The sequence below is a fragment of the Alosa pseudoharengus genome, unplaced genomic scaffold (assembly GCF_046254945.1).
Source record: "Alosa pseudoharengus isolate Yale_2024_CS ecotype anadromous, Long Island Sound unplaced genomic scaffold, YU_APseudo_1.1 YU_APseudo_1.1_scf_8, whole genome shotgun sequence".
NCBI lineage: Eukaryota > Metazoa > Chordata > Actinopteri > Clupeiformes > Clupeidae > Alosa > Alosa pseudoharengus.
The window spans coordinates 27,999,377-28,021,719 of record NW_027468870.1 but is presented as its reverse complement, the minus strand read 5'-3'; the positions used below and the strand labels follow the sequence as shown (position 1 = coordinate 28,021,719).

Sequence of the window (22,343 nt, the reverse complement as noted above, 5' to 3'; positions counted from 1 at the left end):
AACGTTAATCGGTGCAGTTTTGAGTAAAACCTGAATATGCACTTACAACTAAATAGCATGTAGCGAGCTTGCCCACAAGGCAATTGCTAAATGCTATTTTGTTATAAATGCATCGCGGATACACCTGGTGACTCAGATACGCTCCACACTTCATGGGTTCTTCCTTGACCCGTGCTACACCATTCCCCCAAATCTCAAGACAATTGGGCCGGTGGTGATAGCTGTAATCCTGTTTACTGACAATACAAACAAACAAACAAACACACCGAAAACATAAGCCCCTTGAGAGAAATACTTGATGATGATGGACTCCATATGACTACATTTATGCAGAACTATATGGTTCAGCTGTGTCCCTAGTACAGTTTGAACGGACCCAATAATGAACAGTTCCTGCCTGCAATGCATATAGAATGGGGGTTTGGGAGAGCCTTGCAGGGTTCAATGGTGTGATTAAATCTAAACACGACCATGGCACAAGTAATTACTTTTGTCTGGGCTATAACCTGGAGTAGACCTCTGCCCTGCACACCGCTTTTTCATTACCTATACGGTTCTTATTTCTTTTTAGGGTGCTGCAATACTTTGTGCTGACTGCACTTAGTGTAAGCATATACAATTTATGCAGGTGTTCATACATTAACCTTGCACTTCCTTGAACTACACTCACAGCTAGTACTTTGTCACCATAGAGCTGTAGCTTCTTCACCATTAAATCATACCAAATTGAGGCATGCAAACAGCTGGACTTCAATTAGCCCTTAAAGTAATTTTGGGTCAAAATGTTAAAGTAGACTAAAATATGCTAAAGGGACTTAAAAAAAGTGTTAAAAATGGTGCACTGTATTCATAGACACTGTATTCATATTTCGACCATGCACTTGCACAGTACAACACTTATTATATGTCTCTAGTTTTGTGTCTCAAGTTAATGGAAGAAGTACATAAATGTCAGTCATGTATTAGTCATAGCCCACTGCTTTCCCTTCATCTACATTCTTTGTTAAAGATCACATCTCAAGAGTCTCAAGGTAAGGTCCTTTTCTTTATGACGTGTCTGACGCTGTTTGAGCTAGGCTGAGTTGGTAATTGCTAATCATGGAATAAAAAAAGACATTACCAGACGAAGATACAAATCCATTCAAATAACATCAGCTATGTCTAGTCAGTGTGACATTTCCTTGAAGTCGTTTAGACCGCACATGTTAACTGTTGCCAAAGTTAGAGAAGCACAGCCTGAGACCAGACATCTCTAAACACTATGGGCCAGATGTACTAACGCTTTTGCGCCCACTTCAGGCGTATTTGTTTTGCAATGTGCGCTTAAAATCATGGCGAGGTATGTACAAACAGGCTGCACTGAGGTAAAAGCGCAGACAGTCTGTTCTTCCTCTTTGTGTTATAAATATTTATAACATGTACAACTGATCAGTTGTGAAACTATTACCACATGTGCCACATTCTTTTCAGTGAGCCAGAGCACTCAAAAATGAGGTTCACGTTTTAGTGTGCCACGATATCTTCACTGATGTAAATCAGTTTCAAATTATTCTGATTGTCAGCTGGCAAACATTCAGCAAATCAATGAGGCTGCGATCACAATCACTGCAATCACTGTAATTACCAAGGAAGATAGGTCTCTCGAGCGCAGTGAAAATGTGACATAAACAAATAATTGCCATTCATTTGATCACAGCTAAAAGAATAAGAATACATGATCCTCTTACCTGCTGGGGAGATGATCTTCCAGCTGACGGTGGGATCTGGCTTTCCACTGGCAGAACAGACCAGGCTAACATTGGAGCCCTCATTCACCACAACGTCTTTGGACAAGCTTGTGATCTTCGGGGGTACTAGAATGAAAATGAATCCCTATTAATACATGGCAAATGGCAATATCAGATTTATTAATGTATGATTGATTGATAAGAGGAATGGGAACAGGGTGTAAAAAAACACAGCTAATAAGAACAACTGTGATTTCCTCAGCAGGTGTAGAAGAAGAGCCATGAAAGGTCACCTCTATTTAATCAGAGCATTCAGTGTAGCCACAAGACATTCATTACCAGGTAATGTTTACACTGTATCCAGTGGTGTGGTGTGAAGTGAGGTGTGTGTGTGTGTGTGTGTGTGTGTGTGTGTGTGTGTGTGTGTGTGTGTGCGTGTGTGTGTGCATGTGTGTGTGTGTGTGCATGTGTATGAATCAGTGCACACATTTGTGTGTGTGTATGTGTGTGTGTGTTTGTGTGTGCGTGTGTGTGTGTGTGCATGAGTGGGTGGATGTTGTATGAATGCGGCCACTGTGCTGAGGATGCAGAGTTGCACTCTGACCAGCAGCACACCTGGCTCAGCTGATACAGTGCAGCGGGCACATTAGAAGAGAGCCAAGTTGATAAATTAATAGAGCCTGCAGGCTTTCAGCCCATTCACTCTCACAACAAAACACCAGGGCTGAGCACATCCAGTATGGGCGGCAGGTGCTCCAACTAAAAACGGGGGCACCCCCCTTGCCAACAGTCATGCACTTAAAAATGTATCTTACCTACACGGCTACCTACTGAAAACCTTGCACTAATGAATGAATTCTTGCATAATTGTGGTTTTTATATGTTTATGGTTTTGTATGGTCTAAAGCTACAACCTACCAAAGGGGCAGGGGTCAGAGCACCACCTGGGCTGTATCCCAGGAAGGCTTAAACACAGTTTAAAGGGTAAAAGAGTGATTATGCTCAGACATTGGAACATTTAAAAGATATATTTTTACAAACAACTTATTATGGCAGTCTTTCATGCACACAGTGTCAGACAGTTAACTGATATCTCTTGACAAATGACAGTGGCACAAGTCTGTCAAAATATCACCCTGTGTCACTGTTGTCTTCGTGTGTCTGGCATGTCTTTGGGGATATTAGCATCTGACTTTCTGAACGACGTGATGAGGGAGACACATGTCCATCTTGGCCACATCATGGCAATCATTTCATTATGGGTGGGGCCGTGAGTGACAGATTTAATCTCCAGTGGATTTTGGCCTGATGGGGATGTCTATGGCTTAAATGAGCAATTACTCCACCCACAGATAACTATCATCCTTGTGGACACCAGGGAACACCTTGAACATCCTAGCAAATAGTTGTTTTCCAGGGCTTGGACATTCATATTTGCTGGAGAGTATGTCTAAAAACTTCCTGAGAGTATTAATTTCTCAAGATAAAAATTACTGTGTTTACATTAGCAGTGTGTTTACATTTAGCAGTGTTGGTGCTAAATCCAATGACATTTATTTTTCTATGATTCCTCCAAAATATCGTTAGATTTCTGCATGGTTGAAATATGCTGCTTTTCTTGGAATAGGTTTAAGACCTTTTGCCCTTGTTAAGCACATAGATGCCAGCGTTGATTGGCTATGACACATAGAGTGTGATATTCTGGCTGTAGGTATTCCCTTCCACAGATGAAAGCATTTTATATTTTTTTGAAATAACCATCACTAAGGGGAAAACATGAAGGGGAAACCAATAACTTTTCCAGAAAAACATATCCTATGTATTTAAATGAATGTGACAGCAAAGGTAAACTAACACTAATTAAAGGCAGAATATGTCAGTCTGGCTGCAACTGCACCCCCTAATGTTAATGCTACTGCTTAAGTTCATGACTTCTGTTTGCTGAAATGTATGAATTGTAAACATTAGCTGATGTATTTACTAATACTAACTGATTAATCTACCAGTCAGTTAATTCAGTCCCATCTTCATGAACACTTTGTATACATATTAAATATAAACTCTGGATTGGATTATACATCTTTATGAAATATTACTGTATCCCCCGAAATGGAGGCACTCATTTACCAAAGCACAGAGTGTACAAAACATGCTGTTTTTGTTTGGGAAAAGAAAAGATGCTTGTGCTGAGCAATTACTGTTTTGTGTTCATTAGTTTGCAGCCAGAGCCATTCTGCTAATTAAACTAGCAGATAAAGTAGCAGCACCAAACCTATGCTGAGGTAGTCTACTGATGCTCAGGCATGAGCCATGTGCTGCTGTGGGTGCAGTTGCTGGTGCTGATGCTGGTGTAAATTACTTGGCCGTTCCAGCCCAAACAGAGCCCTAGAGAGAGATCTATCTATCTAAGGCTCTGCCCTTAAAGGTGTGGGTTTTGAACATTCTAACATAAGATTCCGTTCCGCAACAATTGAAGGTTCTAAAATTCTATGTTGAATTCAATGAACCCAGAGCCTTAGATAGATGGCTCTGAATGAACCCAGAGCCATATAAAGGTACCTTTATATGGCTCTGAATGAACCCTGATATTTTTTAGAACATTCATTTTCCAACATTCCCTTCACACCGGTGTGACGATACACCTTTAAGGGTTAACCAATTTGGACCAGTTATAAATGAGTAAGGCATAAGAGTGAAACAACAACTTCAGCATCCACCCCGATGAAGCTCCCCTTACGGCCTGCTTGCCATCTCTGCACCCACCCATGGTCAACAGCACATTAAATGAGAAGCACACATTGTTTTTACTTCAGAGCCCACAGCACTGTTTATAGCAAGTGAGAAGGAAGGATGAAGAGTCTGACTGCGTGGCATTTCTGCCTGATGTAGGTCTGGTGAATTGTTTTCAACAGAGGTACCGAAAATGAGTTCCAAGAGGGTTTTTTTTTTATGTAAGCACATTTGTTCTCATAAGACAGATTATCAACTTGAGATGCTTGCAAAACAGCCATTTGATAATTTTGACATTTCAGAAAATTATTAGAGTTTTTTCCTTCACAGCAAAAAATTGTGTGCTTTTAGGAAGACCAGCATAATTAGTTTTCCTTATGCTGAAAAAAAAAAACACATTTCCCTTCTGGCTAAATTAATGATTTTCTGTCTACTTTGAACTGCGGTGAAATATAAATGCAGTAAAAGGTCTAACCCCTTGCCGTTGTAAAACTGTTTCCCAGCGAAAAAAGACAGAAATATGAGAAATATGGAGGATAATAGTTAATTTAGACAACAGCAAGGTTGTGACCATACTCTGTTAGGCCTATCCAGGGACAGAGCTATTGGTTCACTTTGGTGTACATAACAAAATTGCGTAGAGGAGATAGGAAGCATTGGGCTAGCTACTTTGAAATACTTGGGACATCGGTTGCCTTTGGAAATACATCAGTTACCAAGCCATGGATTCACACACACAACCTTTCTGACATGGATCTATAGTAATGTATGTACACATCTAAATAATTTAACTTCATAGTTTCATCTAGGATAGTTTGTTGCATTGCCACTGATGCACAACGATTTCGTTGTAGCCTACTGTAACTAACGTTACATTGTGAATTTCTATAGGCTCTGCCTCTGCTCTGATCATGTTTGTGTAACGGTAGCCAGCTGGTCCATAGCTGTGCAGTATGTACATTGGTAAACCTCCCTCCCAATGCCTTAAGAGTCGTGCTAGTGAGAGAGCTAGCAGCCTGGGCTTTTAGCTCGATTGCTAGCACGCTCGACTTCCGCCTGCTGTTTGTGGGTTCGAGTCCGGGCAAGTGCAGGGCTGATCTCCGCGGTTCAACACAATGCAGGTTACATTCACAAAGGCGTGAAATTTGTACAATATTATTTTTTACAACAATTGACAAAAATCCCCTCTTTAATGCCAAAGTGAAAGCAGGTTTCTACAAAGTATGTTGATTAATTAAAAATATATAATGCAAAATAAGTGATTGCACTATTCACCCCATTCAAGTCAGCATTAAGTAGATGCACCTTTGGCCGCAATTAAAGCATGGAGTCTACGTGGCCAGGTCTCAATTAGGCTTGCACATCTGGATACTGTAGTTTTACTGCAAAACCGCTCAAGCTCTGCCAGTTTGGAAGGGGATCGGGTTTTTAAGTCCAGCCACTGATTTTCTATAGGATTGAGGTCTGGGCTTTGACTCGGCCACTCCACTCACCTTGTTGTCTTTAAACCATTTCTGTGTAGTTTTCGCTGTAGGTTTCGGCTCATTGTCTTGCTGAATATTGTCTTCCGTATATTTTGCCGAATTCATTTTACTTTTACCTTTACAAGCCTTCCAGGGCCTGCTGAGAAGTATCCCCACAGCAAGAAGCTCCCACCACCATGCTTCAAATTAGGGATGGTGCGTTTTTGGTGATGTGCAGTGTTTTGTGTCAAAATTTGCATTTAGTCTGATGGCCAAAAAGCTCAATTTTGGTTTCATCAGACCAACAAACCTTTTTCCATTTGACCTGGGAAGTCTCCCATGTCTTTGGGCAAACTTTAGTCGAGATTTAATAAGAGCTTTTAATAAGAGCTTTGCCACTCACCTATAGCTTTGACTGGTGAAGAACTCGGGCAAAAGTTGCTGTATGCATAGTTTCTCCCGTCTCAGCTGCTGAAGCTTTTAACTTCTTCAGAGTTATCATAAGTGCCTTGGTGGCCTCCCCAACCATTATTCCTCTTGGACAGTCACTCAGTTTGTGGTGACCGCCTGCTCTAGGCAAATTTGCACATTTACCATATTCCTTACATTCGTTAATGATGGATTTCACTGAACTTCAGAGTATCCATCCCCTCACTTATGCTTTTCAATAACCTTTTCTTTGAGTTGTTTCGAGTGTTCTCTTGTTCTAATGGTAGAATTATAGCCAGGAATACTGATTGACCAGTGACTGGACCTTATATTACTATACTACACACATTCACTGTACTCAGGTGATCTCCATTTCACTAATTGTGAGACTATTAGCACCAATTGGCTGGACCAGGTAGTTTTGCAATCGTTTATTTTGCATTATATATTTCTAATTCTAAAATGGATAGTTCCAGTCCTTGATTATGATTGGCTGAATCGCGTTCAATGCCGTTAAAGGAGAATTCCGGTGTGATATTGACCTAAAGTGTGTTGAAACATGATACCGAGTGTGAACGTATGTCTCATAGCTCATCTCGGCTTGTCCCCTGCACTCAGAAATCTGGCGCTAGTTAGCCGATGCTACAAACAGTTTTTCGATGGGGGTGCCTCGGGCATCGGCCTAGCCATGCAAATAAATCACTGTTTTACACCATTTACGAGGCTCAAAGTAGCTCCATACTTCATTGGTAGACTTCCGAGGGCCTTGACATTTAAAACAAGACATTGAGAACTTTGAAAAAGCACTGGTAGTTTACTTACAAGACGATTTATACAGACAGTATCTTCACAGAGTTTAGCGTTTGCAGCCATCTTAAATTTAGTCACGATAAGTCGAGCGATGAGTATGTATGTATGGTGCGTTTCTAGAAAAGTTAGCAACGATGTTGCTGAACCCCCATGGTAAGACACACCTTGTGATCAAACAACTATGTTGTTACACCTGTTTCTAGAAAGCATCGTACCTGTCGCAATTTGCTACTTCCGGTGTTCATTGGTGGAATCAGTGGCAGCGTATAATACCCTCACTACAGAGGCCAGCTGATATATAAACAGGACTACTGTTGATTAGCCATTTCAAAACATTTAGTGGCCACACCATGGATTTCACCAATAATTTCCACAAAACTCTGTCAGATAAAAGATAGCCCAGTCAAAGCCCTGTCAGACTAAATTAGCAGGGTAGGAAACCAAAGACAGAAGGCAAAGGACAGTTTTCACATTCATGGATGCTCAATTAACACAGCTTCAGCAAAGCCACATCAACTAACAAAACACAACTTCAAGCTACAATCTTCCATGTGTCAGTTTGTAATCCAGTCTATTTGTGTGCGTGTTAGCCTGAAAATAATCTTCAGAAAAGAGTCTAGACAGCCATCTTCATATATCAAATCAGAAAAATACAAATCATAAAATCTACATACAGTCTGTAAAGTCTGTTTTTTTCTGTCTATCACCAACCACATTTGAACAAGGATACCTACACTATTTTCAAAAGAAATTTACAAGGTGCACATGAATCAAATTCTCATAAGAATAAAAAAAATGTTGAGTGTCTTGGCACTGAGGTAAAAAACACACATTAAAAAGAGAGACTTCACTCTGAAGAAGATAGACTTCCCTCAGGGTATTCCACACTTTAAAAAAATATAAAACCTCTCAACTTTCTTGGAAATTTGATGAATTTCCAACTTCAACCAGAGACTCATGATATGCTATCAAAACATGGCAAGAACCCTCCCTCCCCTTTTTTATTACTGCGTTTGACTTTCACTGTAAGGTGAACAATATTGATGATAAATTGTAGAATTTATATTCAAAAAAGACTTTAGATTTAGCACTGAGTAAATATTTTATTAGCAGATGCATTAGGGTCCCAACCTAGAAAAGTTTGGGGCTGGAGTAAAGTTATGATTTGGGGGATGGCTGACAGGTACTTGACACACATTAAACATTAGCTTAGCTCAGAGGTTATTAAATATTTCCTTTACAGCTACTGACCGTTTACTGACTATAATCACAATATCCTAATGTCTGGGTTGGGGCTTGCTATTATGCAACACACTTTGTGCAAACATCTCACTGCAAACGTCTTGTGAATTGCATTACTTTTTTAATATGCAAGTCTAATTTATCTCTTTAATGTCTCCCCCAGAGGGTTATTCAAAGCCCTTTGGAGAGGTATGTTTGAGAGGCAGAGCAGACATTGATTGAGGATGCAAAAAGAGATGCTTGGTGAAGCAGGTGTCACTGGGTCAAGTGAATTAGCACACCTCTGTGATCCGGGGCTTAAAGGGGGCCGTTTACCTCCATACAACAACATTTCAACTACACCATGACCATAAATGAACATGCTTGTACCAAACATTTCACATTCATATTCACAGACTCGTAACAGCATTTATACTGTATGTACGTTCTCACGCGGCCACACAGTCAGCTCAGCTACCCCACCCCCACCCTGCCTCCACCCTTCACAGATCCACCTTCTAGATCCTTCGGGGAAGTGTGTGTGTGTGTGTGTGCGTCTGTGTGTGCGTGTGTGGCACATCTAATCCTCTGCACTTATATCTCTTACAGTGTCAATCAGTGGAACAGAAGCAGCCGCCTCCTTAAAGCGGATCTACCCCACTGAGGACGCTCCACCTCCATGCACTCACTGCCGCATAATCATCCAGGAATCTTGTTCCAGACCAGGAGCCGTCCTGTCCGGAGTGTATTACAATACAGATAAGCCAGAAAATGCAGTAAACAAATACATTTAGTATTGGTCTTACATTATGCCAAAATATCTTGGCTATTAGGGTTTAGGGAGGATTTGGCCACTGGAGGTGAAATTCTTCACTCATTAAACATAGCCTAGTGGCTTCTCATGATCCTAGTCTGAGTGTAAGAGTGTACTTCTCCAAATAATGCTTTAAAGTTTGTGTGTGTGTGTGTGTGTGTGTGTGTGTATGTGTGTGTGTGTGTGTGTGTGTGCGTGTGCGTGTGTGCGTGTGTGTGTGTGTGTGTGTGTGTGTGTGTGTCCATTTCTGTGTGTGAGAGACTGTAAAAGAAAGAGTGCTACTTTACAACTAACATCCCATTTATTTTATAGATAATATGTAGCCTGTACATGGGTATAGTTTTGCTGCCTGAAATAAAGATTTCATGACCTGAAGTAAAGTTCCATTAGCCTAGTGGACATGCTGGCATTTAACAAGTATCTGGTCCAGTTGTCACACTAAAATAAAATAATTTGAATATTTCATATGTTGTTTGCTGGGATAAAGAAAACAAATCTAATATAATATGTTACTGGGGAGCATATTTTGTAAGTAAGTATTATGCCTGGTCCAGCAGTTACAGCATTGTAAACTCTGCATTTTAAACTAGGTTAAACTAGGCCAAACTAACCTAAATCAGTGTGCAGGGCAATCATGTAGAAGCCCTGCCAGCTTCACCACAGCTTCCCTGCCTTCCCAGCATGTATCCACTTGCATATCAACAGATCAACACTGGCTTAAAATAATTAATCTAAAAATGAAATAATACCCTTTTCATTGTGTTTTTCTAGCCTCAATAATTTACTACTGTGGCAAAACTCGATGGAATAACTGTTCATTTTGTGATCACTGATGTTTACTTATTAAGTTTGATACACAAAATTAAATGTTTGTTCTGTTTCAGTTTCAAGCAACTGACGTGGGAATGCAAACGATCAACATATTCACAGGTGTAACTTAATTTCTGCCCGAGGTGTCAGTTAGGCAGTGATGAGTGAAAACACATTCAATTACAGTCGATGCGTTTACAAAACGACAACTTTCACGGAATGTCGTCTCTCATACACGCTACCATTGAACAACGGCAAGCTCCCTCCCCCTCTTCCTTAACGAGACAAAATGGCTTATCATATATTCACAAGCTCTAATGTTTGATTCACAGCTGCAGAATGATTGATTTCGTCGACTCCAAATGTCAGATGATTTGACATGCAAATGGTGACCTCTCTGAGACACTGATTAGGATGCACATGTCAAAACACACCCAGGCCTGGTAGGCCGCATGTATGAGCTTTGCTGCATGGCTGGGAATTGGCTGGAATTAAGAACTCCAGCAAGTGAACAAAATGGGATACATGCCTTAAAGACTGTGTGTTCTCAGAAATATGTTGAACATGGTCAAACGATCAATATTTTAAAAAGAAAAAAGAGAACTATGTGCCAGAAAGGATATCTACAATGACCCATACAGTAAGTGCTGGCTTGGACTCATTCTCTTGAGGCAATTTAAGCATTATTCAAATTCAATTGAGTTAAAATATTGTAATTAGAGGGGACAGGCGCAAAAAACATAGCCTATAAAGTGCCCAAGTAAATTTCTCTTTCAGCTTGAAATACACAGTAGGTCCTTCAATGCTACACTTGCCTTATCAACCCAACATTCACAGTAGTTAATTTCCCCAGCAGTTTAACATCTATCCCAAAAGCTCTTCAGAGTTCTAGCTTTTCAAACCCTGCTTCCCACACGAAAGCCATTAACCACAGTAGTGTGACTTAGTGGTGCGGCTCATCTCACTAGAGCTTCGTAAGAGTTCATCAGGATCTGTGGCTCTCTGAGTTTGACATGTCATGCGGATGGCAAAGGCATTTAAATAAAAAATCAAAGTCATTTAGAGCTCTTCACCTCACAATGAAGCACCCCGAGTCTGCTGTTCACATCATCTAAATTGCATATACAGTAAGCGATGAGGTTAGCTGCAAAACGCTTCAACACAGTTTTGAATGTGGAATACTAAAAAGAAAATTAGTTTGCTTACATCATATGATGCTAGCTGAGTCATACTTACAATGGCACAGGCATACAATCGCATGTACTATCACATGATCAAAATCATATGTACCTGAAAGTCAAAAAGATTTATTTTGCTTAATTGCATGCATGCATTGCAACCATGTATTTCAGTTATCTCACTCTTATCTTACTCTTACGTTCCTCATACACATTGTGCTTGTGGCTGGTTTCATCACTGCACTGTGTTCATTTCTAGAAGCATGGGGCCACTTTTTCCTTGATCCTGGAAAGTGCTGTTTTGGGAGTATGGGATCAAGTTGGCATACTTGTGTTTCTTACAGCGCACACACAACTCGCACCGCAGTTTCACCTAAAGGAAAAGACAAGACACTAATCTGTCCGAGCCAAGCCTGGCGGTTTCGCCTCAGTCTCTCTCAAACAATTGCCAGGGAAACGTTACCGTGATGAGGCGCATAGGTCTCAGTTTTCGAGAATCTGATCTTACGAGACATACCCCAGATCATCTCCTCAAATGCCCTCTAAGAGGGCTCTCAGTGGGTGGGCTTAAAGACACACAGTCCCCTCAATCTCTCTGTCCCTCGCTCTCCCCCTCTCTCCATGACAAACCCCGGATCTGAGCAGAGGAGGATAACAGCACCGAAGTCGCTGAAGTATCATCAAGTTATATAGTGTACGCTGCACTGGTTTGACAGCAGAGAGGAAGCTCTCCATTGCACGCTGTGTAATGGCACTCAACGAGGCTACTTCAAAAGGCAGCCTTGTATGCAGAGAAAAAACAAACCCTGGCTTGTACAAGAAAGACACTTCTGTCACAACCTAGCATGTACAGTACAGTCTAGCATGTACAGTCTAGTATGGGAAGGAGTTGTTTTGACACATATATGCCAAGAGAAGGAAAGGCCTCATGGATGATATATTCTCCCAAGGCACTTTACCATAGCAGTAATTAGCATCCAGTCTCCGCCCGAATCCTCAGCAACCCCTTTTGTTTGAAGCCATTATTCTGATGAGGGGTTCACTTGCAGGGCCAGATGTCGTCTGCCTTGTTGGCGGGAGCTGCTCCTTTCTAATGATCTTCGACTCCAGCTATTCTTTCTGTGTGGAGGAAAATGATCCTGCATCCTTATTATCGTTGTCTGTCACACCAACAATCCAGGAAGTGAAAACTTTTGTAAAAAGTGAACTTTTTCTGGACGGATTTCTATGCCCTGAAGCTCCTGTGTAACTGAACATTCGCTTTCTAAAGCAACAGCTGCTTCAAGGACACCTTCACTGTGGCTGACATGCTTTCCTGCCTCCGCCACCCTAACAGGGCAGGAGGCATTGCATCTGACCCCGTGACTAAAAAGAAACCTCTCCCAGGGTCCTCTCTCGTATCATTAATGTCATCTTTACTGCTTAATGCCTCACGTTGAACTTTATTATGACCTCCATTGAGTCCCTTGGGCCTGATTTCAGTCTTTCCTCAGTAAAGGCAAGGACGTGGCGAATGTGTTACAGAACTCCTGTAATCATAATGCTTGCCTTCACGGATGTTGTAGAAACAAGTCAAGGGCATGTTTTAGCTCTGAATATCTTTAAGAGATTGGCATGTACAAACGACATATGGCACTAATGTCATACAGCTATGCTTTTGTGGGAGTAGCAATTACAGTTTGCTTCCCCCCAAAATTACCTCCCGGCAACACATTGTGATTGGCTGACAGGGATGCTAATTAGCACCATTAACCCACAATAACTGGCCAACTAACATCACTACTAAACACTGTAGAACAATGTGCTTTGTGATGTAACAACAGTTAATGCTAGCTAATCTCACCTTGCTTACTAGTGATCAAAAAGGAACAAACACGGCTTTCAAGGCTCAGGGCCAAAACAGCTCATGTATTATAAGCGTACAGACCACGTATACATTGCTTATTATGAACTGGATACCTTCACAAATGTCTTAGCGAGGGACATACTGTAATTATCTGAACAGTGAATAATTTTACCCTGAGGTAGGCTACAACATGTGGTACAGTAGGTTCCAACATATCTCAGGCGCTGACACTGAGGCCTTCTCACCACACCAACACTTTATCTTTCAGTCATCTCATACAATTAATATCTGTAATGGTAGAGTAAATTGTTTTGCAGACACTTTTATTCAAAGTGTCACTGATTCGCAACTGTGGGTTATCAAACCGGGGCCAACTCTACCACAGCTACACCATGCCAATTATTCATGACCTTCGGATTATGAATTATAATGGTGGAAGGTGATGTACAGCAAGTGCTGGTCCAGTCATGAAGTGTATGTCATAAAGTCCTGGGCTTTGTCATACAGCATAAATTCCCCAGTAATTGACACATCCAGTGTTTCCCTTCATTCTCTGCCATGTTTATCCCAAATATGAACTGAGCAACATTTCAACATGGAAGAAAATCCCAGAAACAAGGCTTTTCTCACGCGCTCCTGATCCCTACAGTGAGTGAGTCAGGGGAGCAACTGCAGTGAGACAGACTAAACAATGTGTCATGCAGCCTCATAACCTTCGGCAATTCTTCCCTGTCTTCCCTCATAAATGTAGATGACAGCAGTAGCTTAGAAAAGCTTTGTGGGGATTAGTATAAGTTGTCTCTCTCCTTGACCTCAATGCTCAGGAACAAAAATGTGGTAAAAAAAAAACTAAACTCACGGCTTTTCAGCTGGTGTCAGGGTGTTTTGATTTGAATGAATTAGAGCTGGCATAAACATATTACGCCTCCGCAAGCATGATCATTGCGGTGTTCACACCCACAGTTACCAAATCCGCTTCAGACGACAAATTAACACAAGAATAGATGCATAAAGATACTTGGCAGTTTTTGAGTGTTCAACCAAGCTTGAAAAGGGGGGAAACAGATGAAAAAAGGAAAACAAATCTAACAATACCTAATGATTCTACATCTGTTAAATTCCAAATGATATTTCCATCCCCTGGCAACACACAGCTGTTGAAAATCAGAGTTCCCTCGGCAACAAAGACGTAAAAAAAATATCTTTGATGTTTGATGCTGATTAACATGTGTAATGCCTTCCCATTTTAAACCATGAACTCATGACAAGCAGTCCTTCACATCTCTCTCTTTCTCTTTCTCTCTCTCTCTCTCTCTCTCTCTCTCTCTCTCTCTCTCTCTTCTGAGTTGTACAGACTAACTGTAGAGAAACCCAACACACTTTTGTCAAATTCAGCCAATTATATTCTAGGATTCTCTAGATGCCCATTCTGTATGTGAACAGGAGAAATATGGCTCTGTAAATGGTAAACATTGGCCACATAGCTGGCTTCAAGCTGGTCCATTTTCAACTCTCTTTGTACATTTGCCCATCTTTTGAAAGGATTTAATACACAACCCCTCCACACACAGACACACACAATCAATACAGGACATCTCATGTTTTGAGCATATGCTTCACCCAAACTGTCAGATGAAAGTTAGTTACATATCACACCCTGTTGATTTTGAGCACATACTGTATACAACAGTTAGGTCTCGTTGAACTATGTATTCATTTCTGATTGGACGAGAGGCATTCCATGAGTGCCGATATGTCAGGACTTCCCCCACTCAGGCTCTTCACCGCAACTAATCATGGCGTATTTAGCATTGAATTGTCCATTGTGAACGTTACATTCATTCAAAGCAGCAATTTCAGCGTTTTGACAGTTGAGTGAGAAAATGGAGTGAATGGAGTATGGTGAAAGTTTAATTTAGCATGTGATGCATAGACAAGCAAGTAAGCTATTCAGATTATTGTGTGCACAAGCACATATAGCCGATCACTGTACTTGGTTGTCGAATGATTCGTTGCGTTGCTTGGCAACAGGAGACACCAAGACTAAAGATTGGAACTATTTTTTTGGGTGGAGGATGAACAAACAAAAATATAAATAAAAGATAGAAAACACAATTTGATGTCTTTAAACTATAGTAGTCCGTAGAAGAACTGTTGCAAAAAAGTAATATGGCATGCGTGACTGTGGCACTGGTGACAGATTTCGCCATCGCTATAATTACCAGCAGCATTCGGCCTACGTCCTTGTGCCAATGGCCGAATCACAGCCATGGCAATATCTGTTAATATCAGTCTCACTCGTGCCATATTGCTTAAAGGATAATTCCGGTGTGATTTTGACCTAAAGTGTGTTGAAACATGATACCGAGATTCATGAGATTCCAAAAATAATTCCGTAAAAATGCATGGATTCCAGTTGCTGCTACTGGAAGCAACTGAATCCATGCATTTCCACTGAATTATTTTTGGAATCTGATCCCTAATCATACCTGTTCGTTCGTACTCGTCACTCGAATTATCGTGACTAAATTCAAGATGGCGTCGAACGGTAAAATTCCTTAAGGTACTGTCTGTATAAATCGTCTTGTAAATAAACTACCAGTGCTTTTTCAAAGTTCTCCATGTCTCGTTTTAAATATCAAAGCCCTCGGAAGTCTACCAATGAAGTATGGAGCTAGCCTAGAAATCTAGACGCACCCTAGCGGCGGCAAATTAATTTGCTCAGCTTGTACGTCTAGTATCGAACCATAGGAATTTCTATTGGCTTAACACCGTGGACGACGGCCAATCACAGCGCTCTATTTCGTTAGAGAGTCTTAAGGCGGGCTTAACAGGATAACGACATCCTGCGACGGTGAACAACAAGGAAGGTGGCTATGGCAAACGAAGAGCGGTTGTTTGAATCAGCGTTGGCGTCAACTTTGGAGGAGTTGGACTTGTGCTTTTCTTTGAAAGTAGATCAACACAATGCACTTAAGTCATTCCTTTCGAAGAAGGATGTATTTGCCGTTTTGCCGACCTGATACGGATATGCTCGTAGCGCTGGCCTATTGCATGCCTAGGCAGTTTGAAAGACAATTCTCTGCCCGCCCCTTGGATTAAGCGAGGTGAATGATTCGATGCCAGACTATACATGTCAATGATATAGGATGGCCCGCCAGGCTAGTATGGAGCTACTTTGAGCCTCATAAATGGTGTAAAACAGTGATTTATTTGCATGGCTAGGCCGATGCCCGAGGCACCACAACGAAACACTGTGTTGGTAGCATTGGCTAACTAGCGCCAGATTTCTGAGTGCAGGGGACAAGCTGAGGTGAGCTATGAGACATGTGAACACTCGGTATCACACTTTAGATCAATATCACACCGGAATTCTCCTTTAAGTGTACACTGAAAGAATGAGATATTATCTGTGTCTGCATTCTGTGTTTATGTCTTCAGATGTTCTAAAATAACAGAAATGTAGTTGGACCAAAAGTTCCATCCAGTCAATAGTACCAGTATACACGCTGGTCCACCATAATGCAATTTCCCCAAATTATGCCATTATTGAATCAATTTATCACCTCTTCCAATGAGGTTATGTTTTCAGTGTTTGTTTCTCTATACAGGCTTATGCAAGAACTACTGGCCCTAATTTCCATAGTAGAATGCCCCAGGAATGTCCTGGTCAGTTTTGGACTGGCTCCAAATCACAGACCGGATCATCAAATTTAGTTTCACTTTCACAAACATAGCACAATACGGCATTTGGTCTACGAGATCTAGCATCTCCAAGTGCCCTACTACTTTAAAGTGATTTAAAGCGGTCTAATGAAATGTAGGCAGCCGGAGGCGATTAGAACTGCATCAGCCAGTATTGCATTTTTAACAACTTGTTTCAATTATGAGGCAGTTTTGTCTGAAAATGACAGATGTTTTTCTGAGTCTGACACCTGAGTCTGTTTTTTCTGACGCTGCGGCAGTTTTGTCTGAAGATGACAGAGGTTTTTCTGACGCTGATGCAGTTTTGTCTGAAGATGACAGAGGTTTTTCTGACGCTGAGGCTGTTTTGTCTGAAGATGACCGATGTTTTTCTGAGTCTGACACCTGAGTCTGAGGATGTCCTAAAATGAACACCGTACTGAGGAGTGCAATACCAGATATCAGAACAAGTCTGTGATCAAAATCCAGAGAATTCCTACTGGGCTTTAAAGAACTTGCAACAAAAAGGGGCTGCAATACACCAAACAAACAAGATATTTTGATCTTTAATGTAACCTATCATCAATTTTATATTTCCTCACAAAATGATCACAAGGATGAAAGAAAGAAGCTATCCATATGTGCTGTATATACTTATGCCTATACAAAGTACTGTAAATACCGGTAGTAAAGTTGGCATTCAAAGGATGTCGTCATGAAGTCGGAAATATCTTTGAAATATTTTGATCTACAGTATGGTTAAATCATGGTTCACTCCCACCCACTGTGGACTGTTACTTACTCTTTTATAATGAAATAATTTAGTCTGTTCTCAATAGCTTTTGTCAAACAGCATGCCGCTGTGGTATTTTGCAAGAACATTATGTCCAAGCATTGTATAGTGCCTAACCTTAACCGTCAGAGCTGTCTCAATCAGGCTGCTATTCAGACCAGTGTTGCCACGGCAACAGGTCCCATCTTTCTTCTTTCTATTTGCTAAATGCAAGCGATCGGAGTCATTTAACTGGAAGTACATTTAATTGAAACCTCAGAAAGAGGCAAAAAAGGCAAGTGTGACAGTTCTATACAGTGGAGGAGTGTTCAGAGATGTCAAAAACAAGTATTTCCGAGGTAATTTCTCTCTGCCACCTTTGAGCGGCACATGATTCATGTACCCAAACATTCTCTTATTCGACTAGCATAAAAGTCAATGAGCTTTTGTGTTATGCCTCCCAAACGGTTATGTATTTATGTCCAATGTAAAAGCAGCTATTTTTCAAGTATGTCTGCTGTTAAAGTATAAATTGTCATTTATGCCACAGGGAATGAAAAAGGTACAGTGGTGCCACAACTGAACTTATCTTTCAGTTATTGCCCTGGTATTTTCTTCATTTGCATAAACAGTGGACTGAACTGAACAGAAAAATAGCTCACTCCGTACAGCATGCATATGCATAGACATATGTGGCATATTTTGAGTGCTGCCACAACAGCACACTTGTTTATCATTCGGAGAAATCTCACCACACATTTGACGCACCATGACAAAAGCTGAAGGGATGAAGTGCAAATCCTGAGAGAGCTGCCAAAATCAAAGTGTCAGGCACAACTGAAATAAGACAGCAGCAAATGTTTTTTGGGTGTCATGGGTGCTTTTACGATGAGCAATTTAAGGAACGCTAGGTCAACAGATACACTAAATCTCATAGGAGACACTGGCTACCAGTGTTACTGAATCTTCAAGTCAGTGGCTGGATAGAAGTGGCATTACAATATATTAGCCACATGCCACCTAACTGCAGATGAAGTTCTGCAGCAAATTGTTCATTATTGTCTCTATCCCAAGTAAATTGCAAGCCCATTTGTCACCCTGTGCTGGGCCTCGCACTCGACTTAGGAGACTAATGGAGAAGCCTCCCTTACTGTGCAGATTAATGACATTATGGTCAGAGGAGGCGCCACACTGTACAGAACTAGACCACAGCTGATAGCATCCAGGACCCCAAGGAAGTCTCATAATTTACTACACAACTTGGTCCTTTTTTGATCAGACACATTTGTGGCTGTTGACTATGACAACACTCGCTCTGGCTACATTCACATTCTAGAAGACTGGTCAGCCAATAGGGTGTAGGAGTGAATGAGAAAACCCAGAGATAAGTAGATAAGCCTAAATCAATGCAGCCTTTCATATATAAAAATGACATTCTGCTTGCACAGGGTGTCATCCTATATGAGGCAGAGAATGAAATGACATCCTCTAATGAGAAATGGTGAGTTCAACATCTTGGCCTTTCCTTTGGCACATTTGTGGGTCAGTCTTTGTAAGAAGTGGGCGTGGTCAGGAGCAGTGGCAACATCAACTCCCGACAATCGTCCAGCCCAGGTTCCATTCCGGAATCCACTGTTGCCTTTGTGTTGTTTTTTAGTGTCTGCTGAATATGACTCGATTTTAACTTTCTGAAGGAAAGTAGGCCTTTTTGATTGCTTTCCACTGAAGAACTGTCCTTAGGGTGCACTTCTCCACCAGCAGCAAACAGCCCACTAGTGCATGTACAGTAGCAAGTGCTGTCCTGGCTGGTTAAAGCTGTATAGTGTCTTCCATTAGAGAATTGATTGCACAAAGGAGGAGGAATTCATATCAGTGCATTCTTCATGTAAGAATGTTTCATTTTGGTCAGTTATGTCAAATCCGAGGTTCTTTCTTTTTCAGAGTGTTTTCGTCCCGGCACATACTTTCTTAGAAATCCTTGAATCTTTCCACAAAGCACATACAGTATGTCACACTTTCTCCATTCAGTAGGCAGACTATGGGGGTGCTAGCTAACCAAGAACACTCACCTACGTCCTATCCAAATATTAAGGCAAACAAACTGCCGGGGGGAGTAAAAGTGAGTTTCAGGTTTATAAAAAATGCATGTAGAGCCAATTGATGTGCAATAGTTGTACATAGAGAAATCAATAGTAGAACACACCCTTAATGTGTTGGTGAATCCTCTTGACAGCAGATAGGTAATTCGGTGCCATATCAACAATATTATATGGCATTTCACTGTGTTTCATCAGATACTTTTTCCCCTTTTTGTTAGCCATTGGTTTAACACATTTGATAATTTGACTCCATCTTCCTGAAACTATTATGTAGACAAAAACATCACATTCTCCTCTCTGTTCCCCTGGCTCTGATTTGAGGCAACACAATGCACAATAAGTCTTTTACCTTAAAATAATGGCTTCAAATTCATTCAGGCGCTTCACTGACTCATAATATGGAGAATGGAGTCTCTTACATTAGTGCATGCCTGGAGAGCTTAATATTGCACTATGTAACGTTGTTGATCAGGTAGGATCATAACCCGTTTAGTCCTTTTTTGACTAACTGGGCAACGTCTTAGCATGGTGTTGAATATTGATGTGAAAGGGCATATCTCTCAATATCTCAGTATCTCTTTAACATCAAAATCTGTATCTCTATCTATTCAGCCAACAAAAGCAGTGCTCGAATTACGTGGGAGCCAGAGGGAGCCGAGCTCCCATAGAGTGAGGACTGGCTTCCATGAAAGCAACAAAGTCAAAAACCTGAGGGGTCTCTCATATCTGAAGGTGTCTGGCATTGCAATTTAATCTTAAACAACTGCTCATTATCCATCCCTGTGCGATCTCTTACAATTAAAGACGTTAAATTAAAATATAGGCTACTACGGGACGTAGACCTACCCTACGCTCTTGAACGCAGCATGACACTTCACCACCACACCACTAGACTATATGAGCAAACCGTATACGATCGTTTTGACAGCACTGGCAAATCTGAGGAAGTCACCCTGCTTTGATGCGAGTGTTTTGTCTATTTACATAGGCGTTCATTGGGCTAGCCTATATGGTTTGATATGTGCTGAAAAGTCCTATTTGCTGTTGAACTTGCGCTTCACCTCTTCTATGTTGATTGACAAAGCCATAAATTATGGCCCATAATGCAGCCTACAATGATTGTGTTGTCTGATGATCTGTAGCTATCCTCTGCCATTCAGAGCTCCAGAAAGTTCCCAGATATTTTGAAACACCTGTTAACAATCTCTGATGTCGGAATATTCAATGGCTACCCGACATCTCAGTGCAAAATCCAAAATTGTTCGTCTATTCATTTTCCACGGTTCAACAATACTAGAACATAGTTTGGCTGCATTGGCTTATAATTTCTGCCAGTTAGTGCTTTTTCCCTGTGTATAAGTTATACTACATGCATTATTGTGTTTGACACTGAGGATAGCCTATATGAGAAGGTGGTCTGGTTCAAATGAGTCACGTTGTGAAATTGAGAATGGCACAAACTAAATCGTTTAGTCTATTTCTTTGTATTGTGAAATTGAAATGAAATATAGACTATTACAATCAATAATATGTTGAAATTAATTAAAAGCAATTAATTTCTATGAAAAATCTATGTCTGTTGTGTGCGTGTGTCAAGGTAAAGCCTAGGCCTACCGTGCACATATATTGTACGCCTAGGCTATTTCATCACCTTGTTAGGCTATGCACGGGGTGTGCCAACTTTTTATGAGATAGAGAGACCCCCTTAAAGACAAAAAGATAATTCGAGCCCTGAACAAAAGGAAACCAGAAACCCGAAATGTGCGTGGTTTATGCCAGACGCTGTGTGAAACTAGGCAGAGGCTGCATTTTGGAACCTAATATTATTGCATCATCTGGGAATCTGCTACACTTATCTACATGTGACAATGTTAATAGGCTGCTCTTTAATGAATGCCTCTAACATGTATCAGCAAAATCTATTCTACTGTTGAGTCTGTACACACATGGGGGAAAACAAACAAAAAACAGACAAACAAACAAACAAAGATAAATGGAATCTGGCTAGCTGTGAGCATAAGTATACAGTAGGCCTACAACATAACCACTATGGGCTATAAGCAAGCCTACACAGAGAGTGCCACACCAAAAATACTGAGCGCCTGGATAATTTACAGCACATGATGCATGTCAATATTAGTCATTTTCAGTGAAATTACACTAAATATCAGCACTTCCCTTGAGCTACTTTCAGCAGCAATTTATCAGCGTATTGACAACAATAAACTACACAAGCAAACCTCCATGTAATCACGAAGAGGCTCAGTTTCCACGGGGACCAGGTTTGAAGCTAGGTCATTTCCCCAACACACACCTCAGCCTTCTCCCTCTTTTCCTGTCATTTCTTCACTATCCTGTCAAATACAATCTAAAAAGCTCTTAAAAAGTATAACTTAAAAAAAAAAAAACTCATGAAATATATATATGATGACTATTATATCATATACAGTATATGATGACTATTATATCATAAGTATAAGTATATATACTCTTTTGATCCCGTGAGGGAAATTTGGTCTCTGCATTTATCCCAATCCATAAATTAGTGAAACACACTCAGCACACAGTGATCACACAGTGAGGTGAAGCACACACTAATCCCGGCGCAGTGAGCTGCCTGCATCAACAGCGGCGCTCGGGGAGCAGTGAGGGGTTAGGTGCCTTGCTCAAGGGCACTTCAGCCGTTCCTACTGGTCGGGGTTCGAACCGGCAACCCTCCGGCAACCCTCATGATACGCTCCTATGCAAGCAGCACCGTCA

General features: G+C 41.0%; 1 protein-coding gene across 3 annotated transcripts in view; it reads right to left on the bottom strand.

Moving 5' to 3' along the window:
- Positions 1 to 22,343, bottom strand: part of ntm (neurotrimin) — a 230,048-nt gene that overhangs the window by 25,874 nt on the left and 181,831 nt on the right. For all 3 annotated transcript variants that reach the window (XM_076274134.1, XM_076274130.1, XM_076274131.1), the window contains one exon: positions 1,728 to 1,853. In XM_076274134.1, the coding sequence (XP_076130249.1) occupies positions 1,728 to 1,853 (126 nt within the window). The remainder of the gene's footprint in view (positions 1 to 1,727; positions 1,854 to 22,343) is intronic.